The sequence below is a fragment of the Mercenaria mercenaria genome, unplaced genomic scaffold, assembly GCF_021730395.1.
Source record: "Mercenaria mercenaria strain notata unplaced genomic scaffold, MADL_Memer_1 contig_5012, whole genome shotgun sequence".
Classification (NCBI taxonomy): Eukaryota; Metazoa; Mollusca; class Bivalvia; order Venerida; family Veneridae; genus Mercenaria; species Mercenaria mercenaria.
In genome coordinates, this window is record NW_026463291.1 from 20863 (window position 1) to 34617 (window position 13755).

Genomic DNA, 13755 nt, shown 5'->3' on the forward strand with positions numbered 1-13755 from the left:
AATTTTTTACAATAAAAAATGTATTCTTAAAAAGTGTAACAAATCATAATTTATTCAAAATCTATTAAATACCATTATAAGTAATTGTTACTTCATATATTGGGATTCCACATATTTTACCTATTTTTGGACCGGAAGTTACACGTAACACAAAATGGACGACGGAAGACTTCCTCGTACGTCACGTAGGTGGAAAAAATGTCATAATATTAATATCTTACATGTAAAATGGTCAAGTTCATATAATGTAACGTTTTTTATATTTGCATTTGTTTGCATCTGTAAAAGAAAAGACTAAAAATATCTGAAATCTAGGCGTTTTATTAGTCCCCTACCGGTTGAAAACCAGATTCGAGGACTAAAGGAATGGACGTTTCCATCATTCATTTCGTCCGTCTGTCCGTCTGCAACTTCGTGTCCAGACAATACTTATTGTAAAGTATTGACGTTCATTTGCCGCCTTTCTTTACGTGACGTCTACCATATTACGTTACGTTTATGACGTCACGTCCGTTGTATTGATATGTAACGTTAGTGATATTAAAAGGTACGAACCTGACACAACGTGTATTTTATGCAGTCTTATTCCCTTTCCGATATTGGTGCCGTAAACAAATTTCATAGAGATGGAAACTTACAAGTCAATCAGAGAAGGCCACCGCCGAATTATACGTCAGTATTTACAACGCATTGAAGCTGCAAAAGAAGAGCCGACACCGACGATCTTCAATACGATATTGAACAACATCCAGAAGAAACAGGAGTGTGTGAGAGAGTCAGATCAGAAGATTCTAGAGCTACTGCAGCCAGAGGAGATGGAGACAGAGATGATAGAGGCCGACGAATATCACCTAAACTTAGAGATCCAGATTAGCATGTTCAAGGAATACAGACGTTCGAAGGGCTTCGTTTCAGAGACAGATATTATGCGACCTGAGCAGACGTTACCGGTATTTCCCGCTAAACAGACATCGCAACAGACTGTAAGTTCAACCTTTTCTCATTCGCATATATTACCAAAATTATCAGTTCCGATATTTTCTGGAGATTTATTACAATGGCAGACATTTTGGGACAGTTATGAGTCAGCAGTACATACTAACCCCTCTCTTACTGATATCCAGAAGTTTAATTACTTAAAAGTCCAGTTGGAAGGTCCCGCCGCTAATACTATAGCAGGATTCGCTTTGACGAACGCAAACTACGAGAGAGCGGTCAGCCTATTAGATGAGAGATTCGGTCAGGTCCATAAGATTGTACAAGTCTACATGCAAGCCCTGTTAGAACAGCCACGTCCTATCAACACGTTACCCAGCCTCCAGAGTTACCACGACCAGATAGAGTCCTACAGCCGCGGTCTAGAGTCAATCGGACAATTTCAAGAGACTTACAGCTCGCTACTCATTCCAGTCATTATTAGTAAACGACCGGCGGAAGTACGCAAAAATTTAACAAGAGAACACGGAAACGTTGTATGGACTCTAGCGGAACTTCAGAAGGCGATCTATAAAGAAATCACCGTCATGGATGCAGGTCAGTCCGTCATACCGGAAGTACATGGCAACCCTCGAGTTACCGCGTCTTTTTTCACCGGAAGTAGAGGTAAACCAAGACCCCCAAGAAGTTTGGATATGAGAACCCAGCAGCTACTGAGAAGAAAGCCTGTGTGTTTTGCAGTGAACAACATTCCCCGACCGACTGTACCAAGGTAACTACTTACCAGTCCCGTATTGACATTGTCAAGGATAAACAATTGTGTTTTAACTGTCTTGGTAGTCATCAAGTGTCAAAGCGCCGATCTAACTTTCGATGTCGCCGTTGCCAACGGAAACTTCACACCAGTATATGTGACCGGAAGTCTGCTCAGCCGACAGCTCCCACAGTCCCTACAGTCCCAACAACCTCAGATCAACAGAGAAACCAACAAGCCACAGCCATACTCCATTCTCCGACGCAGTCCCCTTCGAATGTACTACTGAAGACAGCCATCGCCCCAGTGTGCAACCAACAGTTCAGAGTAGACGCCACAATTCTTTTTGATGAGGGAGCTCAACGCTCATTTATAACAGAAAAATTAGCAGACGAACTACATTTATCCTGTGGAAATCCCCAGATTAATTCATATGATGTCCTTTGGAGACTCGAACCAGAATGTACTCTTTATGGATACGTCCACTGTATACCTAGTAACAGATTCCGGAAGGAAGATTTCCATCCAGGTTCTTGTTGTGCCGACCATTGCAGTACAATTACGTAACCTACAACGTGATGTGAAAGACTTACCCTATCTACGAGGACTTAAGTTAGCCCACCCAATCACAGATGACGAATCCTACGAAATTTCCCTGTTGATAGGCGCAGACCACTATTAGAAGATAGTACAGAACAGAATAGTACACGGAAATGGACCTACCGCAGTAAGCTCCAAGATCGGGTACCTCCTATCTGGTCCACTCCCGAGTTCACCTACGAATACGCCCACTAGTTACATAATGAATGTACTTACCTCACCACCAGATGTCCACGAGTTAGAGCGCTTCTGGAAACTTGAGTCCATGGGTATTACACCAGAAGAGGATCCATCCAGTACAGAATACCTACAGACTTACCAGACAATTGCAATCAAGTTCGAAGATGGACGTTATTCCGCCATGTTGCCATGGAAACTAGATCACCCTCCCTTACCCTCCAGTTACTTCATAACGAAACGACGCACAGAGAAAACGATTCACCGCCTCGTCAGGAGCCACACCTACTTGATAAGTACGGCGAAATCATAAAAGAACAAGTTCGCAGAGACTTCATAGAAAAGGTCCCAGACTCAGAGATAGCCTCCCAAGATGTCCATTATATTCCCCACCATGAAATCAGAAAAGACTCATTGACTTCACAAATACGCTATATCTACCGACATCGAAAAGGCATTTCTACACGTGAGATTAGACGAGAAAGATCGTGATTACACGAGATTCCTGTGGTTAAGTGACCCTACCGACCCAGATAGTTCCCTAGAAACCTACAGATTTAGGGCAGTGTTATTTGGTGCTATGTTCCCCCTTCATACTTAATGCGACGATTCTAGCATCTCCAAGACAACAACAACTGGATACGCCAGATATTTAAGAGAGACCTGTATGTTGACAACATATTAACAAGCCTTCCCGAAGAATCGGATACACTCGCATATTATCGTAACGCACGAGATCTCATGCTAGAAGCTGGTTTCAACCTTTGGTCATGGAGCTCAAACAGTCAACAAATGAGGAACCTAGCTACGTCAGAGAAAGTGCTTGAAGCAGACGACACCACGAAAGTACTTGGTATGTTATGGAATACAGATACAGATGAGATGATGTTTCCTGCAAATCTAGTCCCCGTTACAGATGTGATCACAAAACGTGAGATTCTTCAACATTCGTCCCGTATCTACGACTTGGCTTATTGAGTCCAGTTACCGTTAGAGCAAAAATCCTACTACAAGAACTTTGGCAACAGAAGTACTCCTGGGATACAGTCTTACCTAAGCACGTTTATGAGAAATGGTCAGCACTTGTGACAGACCTCAACAACGTCATGAACACCAAGTTTCCAGATACTACTTCAGAGATCCATGTACAGCAGACGACCGTATCACTACAACAGAAGAGATGTCTCTACATGTTTTCGTCGACGCTAGTACCTTGTCATATGGTGCTACAGCCTACCTGTGTACGTCAAACCAGTCTACCTTTGTTATGGCAAAGACCCGTGTAGCTCCATGGAAGAAAATTACGTTACCCGCCTAGAACTTATGGCAGCTGTGGTGGGTTCACGCTTAGCCAGCCATCTCCAGTCTTCATGCAATATTGGTTCAAATAATACCTACCTGTGGTCTGACTCCCAGATTGTTCTACATGGGCTACAAACGACCAAATCATTGAAGCGATTTGTGAAAAATCGGGTTGAAGAGATTCAACAACTTACCTGTTCCCGGAATTGGAAATATTGCCCTACCCAAGACAACCCCGCTAACTTAATGACACGCGGTATATCAGCGACACAGTTTACAACAGCAAGATCTGGATGAATGGTCCTTCCTGGATAACCAAAACATTAAATTGGCCAACATGGCATACTGACGATGCGACTGTGATGACAACGGCATCGAGTGATTCATTAGAGTATGAACAAGGGAGACAACCGCCACAAGATTCACCAAAATCGCGTACAGAGTTATGTAACGTTATTGACGTAACTAAATTCAGCAAGTAGACGAAGCTTCAACGAGTGACAGCGTATGTACTACGGTTCATAAAAAAATGCAGAGAGAAAACCTACCAACATCATGATCAACTGACAACTAGTGAACTACAGAAAGCAGAGAAAGTCTTACTACGCAGCTGCCAACATAATACTTACCAGGAAGAGATTACAAACCTGAGAACAGTTCGTTCGAGACCCAATCAGACCCGACTCCCGATTGTGAAACAGTTACGACTATTTCTTGATAAAGATGGTTTCCTTCGATGTGGAGGGAGAATCCACAATGCAGACCTTGATGAAGAGACTAAATTCCCATATCTAATACCGGCCAAAGATCCACTTACCCGACTCCTTGTTGCCGACGCCCACGAGAGACTTCTTCACGCAGGACAGAACTCAGTAATTACTTACATTCGCCAGAAGTATTGGATACCTTCTATACGTCAGAGTGTTCGTACAATACTTCGTAGATGTCTTGTTTGCTGTAGAACAGAAGGGAAGGCATACTCAGCCCCAGACCCACCTCCATTACCGCAATACAGAGTAGAAGACGCACCACCATTCACTGTAACTTTCTCCGGAGCTCTCTACGTTCGAGATAGTTCCAACAACGAGTCCAAAGCATACATCCGCCTCTTCACGTGTGCGTGAGCCGTGCACTTGGAACTTGTACCCAGCCTTTCCGAAGAGGCCTTCCTGCAAGCGTTCAGACGATTCAACAGCCGTAGATCCGTTTCCACACTGATGATTTTAGACAACGCCTCCACGTATGTTGCAGCCTCCAACCATATACAACGCCTGTACGAATCCCAGACAGTACAAGACGCTCTTAGCATGAAAGGTACCCAGGGGAAGTTCATTCCGAAACGTGCTCCATGGTACGGCGGCTGGTGGGAACGTCTAATTGGTCTCACGAAGTCAACAATGAAGAAGATACTGGGTCGATCCTACATCAGTTTCGATGCATTACAGACAGTCGTCACAGAGATAGAACCCGTAATAAATGGCCACTCACATACGTAACATCCGGTTCGTCAGATACCCTGACTCCAGCTCATCTTCTCTACGGCCGGAGATTAACTACGTAACCGTACCAGATCTCTACAGATGATTCAGCGACGAATACTAACCTTAACAGGGGTGTTGACTTATCTCGACAAGCCAGACTTCAGCAGAAGGTCGTACAACATTGCAGAGATAGGTGGCGCCACGAGTACCTCACCGCCTTACGAGAACATCACCAGACGACGGGAATCAACGAGCAGAAGACAAACGTTGGAGATGTCGTCCAAATTCATGATGAATCCCCCCGTTCCCAAAGAAAGCTTGCGGTCGTGCAAGAACTAATTTACGGAAATGACGGATATACCAGAGCAGCCAAAATAAGAACGAGTAACGGTATTACGAATAGACCCATAGTGAAATTGTATCCATTGGAAATGAAGTGACTTTTCCAGTTATCAGTGAAAGATTCGCGTGACAAACAGTATACAGAGACATTACAATTTTAGAAATTTGTGCTATTTCATTAAGTGACTGTGACTGTATAAGTGCCAAAAGAGAACATTCGATAAATGAATAGTGATATAGAAAACTAGAGCTACATAGAGACTTTGAAACTTTAAGATTATAATTCAGTGTGCATTTCAGTTTTATATGTATGTATACTTTCAGAAGAACTATAGTTATAACTTTCGCGGCCCCCAGTATGTAAAGTATTGACGTTCATTTGCCGTCTTTCTTTAGTTGACGTCTTCCGCATTACGTTACGTTTATGGCGTCACGCCCGTTGTATTGATATGTAACGTTAGTAAAATTAAATGGTACGAACCTGACACAACGTGTAATTTATGCAGTCTTATTCCCTTTCCGATACTTATGTCATTCATCAAGGGTCTTTTATATCACTTGCCACAAATGTTTCTTTAATGCAACACGAGTACGAGGAAACGTCAAGACTACATACGAAAGGACTGAATGGAATATGCCTCTTTCTCGTAATTCCGAGCGTTCTCATTGATCCAAGCCTTTGGAAAATTTGCACTTGCAGCTTTTTTCTGTTTCTAAATTTTATGCATGTTGTGGCAAATCATATGACAGTTAAACAAGAATAAAAAGAAAATAGTATTACTCACATTAAAATAGAAATATACAAAACAGAAAATTTTGGCACAAAGTTTGCTTATCTAAAATCATTGGGGTAATATATAACATTATTATAGGAAACAGAAACCACTTAATGTAAAACTATTTTGTCTGCAAACACAATTATACAACTATTCTTATTTTTTTTAAAAAAAAAACTTTATCAAAAAAAAAGCCTTAGTTTTTGAGAGCTAGTACAAATGATCACAAGTCTCGTTTCAATAAACATCTGGCTGTTTCAGAGGGTGAGGGTCATCATGTGAAAGCCTGGATTATTCATTGACAACAGTCCTCAGAATTTTTCTTCATGGGGATGTTTTAACTTTAGATGTTGGAGTATCAAACTATAGCAAAAACTCTTATAAAACTGAAATCTGTTACTGACAAGAACTGAAGTACCGGTTAAGGGGCTCGGAATAACGAGAAAAGGGCATCATGCACAGAGAGGGCATCTGGGGTCTTCCTCCATCGTCAAACTAATGACCTGTAATTATGTCAAAATGACGTTAAACACAAAGAAAACTATAACAAATATGTACATGTAGTGTCTGAAATACGTTTGCAGAATGTAAACTTATATAAGATCACCAGGAACATGATATGGAAGCTGATGAGAGAAATTGTGTCATTTGAAGATACCTCAATAAATTGAATTTGGTTATAATTACTTTTATTACATGTTTAAAGACATTTGTTTTGTAGTACGTAAGACATGAATTTGGATATGGCAAGAAAGTGCATTTGTATATGGTATGAAAACAAATTACAAGTCATTTTTCATCAACAGGTTTACTCGAGGTCAGCAGCCTTTCCTGTTAAATTTCCTAGGTACGACCAAACTGGAGAGAACATGATAATTTTAAAATGGTAAGTAGTTTAATGCAACGAGTGTACTAGTCAAATAACATAATTAGCACAAAAAAAGCTAAACAATTTCATTCATAAGAAATGACAAGCAGGAACAACACATTAGTTTACGCATGGTATATTCCTACGTAATGCATGAGGACCTCTGGAACAGTTAAACCAAATCAAGCATGCAGTCTTGCATTAGTGTCTTGCAGTAGTGTTAACTTGTGCACTCTTAACAAGTCCGTTTATACAGTTAAACAATTGTGGAAAGTGCTGGAAATAATTACTTATGGCAGGTAAGAGAACTTTTACTTGTGTGGCGAGGGTTTGAATAGATTGCAACAATAAAAGACTAGTGACACAACCCGTTCTTCATAGTTCCGCTTTTACATTAACAATCTTTTTTCTCATTTGTTTACATTTACATTTTTGCGCATTCGTTAGCGGAACAATTTATTGTTTATAGTAATACGTGTTCTGGATTACAAGTATTCATGTCTTTGCAAACAGATATCTCTTTCCGAGTCGTTAAATACATTTGTGGCCAACACCCATCACACCCCGCAGCACCCGCTTAAGGGAAATTTTATCATAAAATAAAATGGACCCCTCGATCTTCAATTTATCAGAATTATTAACAACAAAGCCAGGAGATAAATCATTTCATATGTAGCAGCAGTAAAGCTTATTTTTATACGTTCGATGGTTGCAGCTGCACGCCATTGCGTGAAATAACTACGAAAATACAAATACATGTACATGTAATATGCTTCTGATTGGTTAGTTATAATTAAAGTCTATTGAAACTTGTTTTTCAAGTTATGATTCGAGACATTCGAACTATTAACCCTAGGTACTATTGTTCGACTGTTTTGATTACGTGTTAGTTATAAATAATTTCAAGTTTCATTTTATAAAAAAAGGCACCTCCGGTATTGAATATATAAATAGTTCGATCTAGATATTAATCACTGTCATACACACTGTACAAAATACTTTACCAAACATATCTGAGTCGAGAAATGGGTATAAGTTTGTAAAAATGCAAAGTAAAGTTATATGACCTAAGCAGTCAGCTCATCACAGGGGAATTTTAATCCATTCCCACTGATGAGTAATGAGATACCAGCTTACATACAAAACTTAACAAAACAATTTCTTAACCGAAAAAAGAGCATGACAAAAGAAGACCGCAATATAGAGTTTTTGAGCCTGTACAGTGTATGTCAGTTCATCACAGTGAATAAGTGTGTGAAGTTTCAATTCATTCCCACAAGTGGTTACTGAGATGCTAGATTACATACAAGAACTTACCGAAATCGAAACGCCGACGCTAACGTGGACGTGGACGATGACAATGACCCGACACCAAAGCTGACGAATGGTTGAGTGCAGTAGCTCTACCTATTTTTCGAATAGTCGTCATGAAGATTTGCTTGACTTATTTATACCACATTTGTTGTTGAATGAGATTACGTTTGATTTAATTTACTTACCCAGTTTTACCTCATACGACAAGAAATACGTTGCTTCTGTACAATGCATGCATACGTACATGTAACACCATTAAAATAATAAATGAAGTATTTTGAATCTTTCTTTAAAGGTTATACGAATATCAGTGTTAATAACAGTAGCAGTAGTCAAGTAATAGAGTTAACTGATAGAGCAGATCCAACATCTCAGACTTTAAGCGCAGAACCTCGAGTAACTGTCAACAATTCTGGTGAGAATAAAACTTCTGTATCATCTCAATAGGTTATATACAGAACCGTCGTAGCAAGGATATTGGGTCATTCTCCAAATTAGATAAAGAAAACAATACGATTATTGTATAAATATATAAATGTAACCATAATAAATTAATAAATGGTTCGCATTTCACCTCTGAAAATAGGTTACAATAATATTAGGTATTATCTAATGAAATCGAACCAATCCATTAAATATTGAAATCACCATATTAAAGTAATGTAACTGCAATACAAATAGTTGTAAAAAGATGATGTGGCTCATGTCTACTATAGAATATTAAACAAAAACATTTAAAACTCCTCAAGAAAATTTCTTTGCGACACGTTATTTTTTATTTAGAGTGTTCAAATCAGTACATCACCTTAATCTTTTACTACTTCGAGTAGGTGCAGAGAACAATGCTGATACTTCCAGCCCTACTGGCAGCGACATTGTGACACCGGATACCTCAAATATCACCGGAGCTATTGAAAGACCAGTTGCTTTACGTATGCTGCAAGTTTCTCTTAACGAGGTTACAGATGAAGAGGCTTTACAAGAAGAAAATAATATTGATTCTCTAGACGGTAAGAGACAGTTGAATGAAATTAATTGGTATTGGAAATTTATCACTTAAAAGATATATGTTCAAACCAAAATGAAATATTTGCAGGATTAAATTAATATTCGTACTGATTTGATAAATGTAAAGGGTATTTAGCATTGTTTTTTATTGTTGTTATGAGAAAGGTATTTGCACTTATACTATTAGGTTATAACGGAAGTATTGGTGATATTACAACTGGACAGTTATTTGAGGTGAATAATGAAGCCGTCCGGAATGAGGAACAAAACAACAGAAACAGAAATGAATTTGGTAAATCAAACAAATCCTTTTATTTTACATATATTCGTATTTTGTGGGGTTTTTTTTATTTTTACTTTAGACATTGAACCGATATTTACATGGTTAAAAATTTGCATTTCTATAATATTCGTATTTAAATTATTGGTTTTCTGCATTCTGTTAAATGACTTGGTTCTTTTTAAGATATCGCCTATGTTATAACGGATTGGTTTGTAACAAACCTTTCACTCTGGGGGAGAAAAAAAGACACGAGGACGTGAAATAAACCAGTTTGTGAACAGCTGGCTGTGTAGTTGCTTCAGTTTAACAATAAACCAAGTGTACACTCTAAAAGGCCTTAGAGATATTCATGTAAAACATTTAGCTTGTTACTGGATGTATGTTTAACACTGATAGGGTCTCGGAGACATTCATGTAAAACATTTGTATTGTTCCTGGTTGTACGTTGTACACTAGCAAGTTCTTGGAGACATTCATGTAGAACAATTATCTTGTTCCCGCTTTTACTTTCTGTTTTCAATAAACAATCATAAAGTAAATTGCTAATCTTTTTCACTACTACGTATTCAAATAATAGCAGTTCTTTGTTCTTTTGTATGAAAAAAGTAGACTATTTTATCTAAATGTAGTTTCTATGTTAAAATTTGCATTCAATATGTATTTGGATATTTCAACAATCTGAATCAAAGGACAATTTGTAAAACTCCCTGTAGGTTTTGAATTCATTAATTACCAATCTATCTTGGTTGCACAACCGAGATAGACAAAAGGAGAAAATAGTAAATTTCAGAACTTGCAAAAACTAAAAAATGTCAGGTTAAGTAATAAGCTTTAACAAATGTAATAGAAAAGGCCTCCTATTTATATATTTTCATAGGCAAAGTGTGTTTCTTGAATTTATACTTTTACTTAGGCAACCCGGATAGGAAAATCGAATTTTAAAATAGAAAAAGTAGAAACTCCATAGGTCGCTCAACACGACAAAAACGAACATGTTGCGGGCTCGATTTGATTGAGCCTGTTCATTGACGGTAGTGAAAATGCATATTACCGTCCACGCTCTCTAGCCCCGGGTTTAGCAGAACTCAACATTTACACATGCTACAAGTACAAAAAAAAGAAACAATTTAGAGACAGCCGCAGATGTATTCATACGGCTGTTCACATGGAACCTTCCTAAAGACATGTCAAGAGAAAATCTAACATGTATTAAGCATTAAATGAACACAAATAAGTGAAAAATGATCAGGTGTTGAAGTTTCGAACAAATCCGTTACCTGACTTATTAACCAACTTTAATTATAAATATCAGTTCTTTTGTAATGCACAGTCTGTGATGATAAATGAATCTAATATCTACAATCATTTCATTCTATTCAGTTGAGTATCTATGGTATGCGGCAACAACTGTTGATCTAGGTGATCCAGCAACGGGACGAATAAGCCCTATGTAAGTGAAACGGTTGTGTAAGGTAATAGGTACATAGGTACACAGGTAGGGATAGTTGGTCGAATTAATACAGCAGTGGGTTGGTGAAGAGAGAGAGAGAGAGAGAGAGAGAGAGAGAGATATTTCCTTTTAGGAACATTCCATTTATGGTATAGTGTGATAATGAACAATGAATGACTATGGCAGTAAACCATTTTAAGGTAGATTTTAGAATAAAAAAACAATACTGCCCATAACTGTACTGATGCACAAGACGTTGTGATTCGGACAAGTTATGTGGACGCTTATTACTTGCAAGAAAAAGCGTCTTCTTCCAAAAAATCCTAAGTCAGACGCTCTGTGCACGTGCCGGAAGACCACATTTTTTAATTCGATGGTATATCTCATTCGGTATATATCGCATGTTACCGTAGAGGGATCTATCTCGATTTCGTCGTTTCGTGACGAAAATCGGTAAGATCAGTTCTCTATAAACTTATTTATATTGATTTATATCAGTGATGAAACACATTACCAGTAGTACTAAAGAATAAAGTTACATAACCTGACTAAGTACAAAGAATCTTATGCATTGTTTTTTAATATTTTCCTTCAATTATATTTGCAGGCATAAACAACATTTTATGTATATTCATGAGTATATGCATGAGTTTTATTGTCAGATTTATGTTGATTATTTTTCAGACGAGATGAGGATTTGAGTAGATAGATGAGTGGACCACCAAGACCACAGACATGTTCACACAACCAATCTTCTTTCGGTTTTGGACACATGATATTTTCAACAACCAATAAGGCATTTGTACGGTGTACGGTTCTTTAGATGAAGTTACAAAATCGAAATTAAAATATTTCTGGAAAACATTTTAGACCTATATCTAGATAATGTGTTCAATATTCATATATCTATATGTATAAATGTTAATAAGCATTATGTTTAAAAAATGTGTTCATGTGATCTGCCATACAATGAATCTAAATCAATAGTTAATTTCACGATGATTTCAAAAATAAAATAATATAGATCTTGATAAAGTCTTTAACTTTTAGCCTGCTGGCGGCAAGTGATTCTGCCTTTGCGACCAGTGTAGACCAAGATCAGCCTTCACGTCTGTGCAGGCTGATCATGATCTGCACTGTTCACTATTCAGTCAGTAAATTTACGGTGAACACCCGTTCAAATAATAAATGGTACGGCCCATATTGAATGATGGACCAGTACATTTTAGAAATTTAGCAGGCTTAGGTTAATGGCTTCTTTAAATTTACGTTTTATTATTGCCCTTAACTTCAGTAATGTGTACTTTAATGTTTACAATGCCAAACGGATATAGAAGGGATGTGCTTATGCCTGTATAAATAAACTTTCTGTAGAATCGCTCATTAGGGCATGTTTAAAATGGCAACAGAAATGGAGAGCATTTTTTAACTGTCAGCTTTGACTTTTGTTAAAATCGAATGATTAATATTCCATCCCCACCTTTGTTTATTTTCCTTTTCTTTATTTTTCTTTACAAATTTAAAAGTTGTTGTTAAATGGCCTCCGCCTTGCCACAAGCTGTTGCAGCTCAACGAGAAATTTCGGCATGTGTGATTTATTTTTATTTTGAATATGTCTTTGGCGAGGCATATTTTTTTCAACAAATACTGTATTATGTGTGACCTGATGTTTATCTGTCTTATCTTTGTCCGATCTAGTGGTCAAGTCAACCTGCTATGGTATATCTTAATTATGCGTTATCCGTAGTTAACTAGATTACAAGTATATTCATACTAATGCTGTATTTCGGTTGGTCTGATCTCTGTCGGATTCTTTTTCCATGTCTGTTAGTCAGCCTCCACCAGTATATCCCAACTAGTCGTAATAAGAATTTAATTTTTTATGTTTACTTTTAAATTACTAGTCATCTGTTAGTGGGTTTCCTACCTGCATTCCTAACGCTTTACTTATATTATTTATAGTTAAGGTTTAGGAGTTTATGATCAAAAACACAGAAATATTTGATAAACAAACAACATCTTTACCAACACTCTACCTAACCATTACATGTTCTAAAGTACTGCACCATATGACGGATACTTGACATATTCTGAAAAAGTTGTCCCCCTTTAAAAATGAATGGCATTTGTAAAGAAATAAAAGGAACAGTTACTGAAAACTACTTTCTAGCTAGTTTTGTGAAATGTCAGCACTAGGACATTATTGCAAATGCATCAAAAAGAAGATATGTAACAGTTTTTTTTTTTTAAAAAATACTGGGTCTTTAAAGGTTTTGGACTGTCCGAAATGTGGCCCATTAATGCAGTCCTTTTCACGGAAGTTAATGTATATATCAGTAAACTGACAATTGTTTCGTAGAGTAAAATACAAGTTTTATATGCTGTTCAATTTTCATGTGAAACAACCTTTGTTGTTGTTGTTGTTCTTGTCGTTGTCTCAAAATATATGGTTAAGCTACAATGA

General features: G+C 37.7%; 1 protein-coding gene across 2 annotated transcripts; it reads left to right on the plus strand.

The window, feature by feature from the left end:
- LOC123564726 (uncharacterized) lies at positions 1-13536 on the plus strand. 2 transcript variants are annotated; one of them, XM_053535680.1, is made up of 7 exons: positions 9-983; positions 7175-7254; positions 8846-8965; positions 9381-9560; positions 9746-9850; positions 11222-11291; positions 11976-13536. In XM_053535680.1, exons 4-7 carry the CDS (start codon positions 9485-9487, stop codon positions 11998-12000), a joined length of 276 nt encoding a protein of 91 aa, XP_053391655.1. In that variant the 5' UTR covers positions 9-983; positions 7175-7254; positions 8846-8965; positions 9381-9484; the 3' UTR covers positions 12001-13536. The 2 variants fall into 2 exon arrangements, 1 of the variants encoding a protein (XP_053391655.1); XR_006689026.2 differs by lacking the exons at positions 9746-9850; positions 11222-11291; positions 11976-13536 and having other exon boundaries at positions 1-983; positions 9381-9408.
- Positions 13537-13755: the final 219 nt, after the last annotated feature.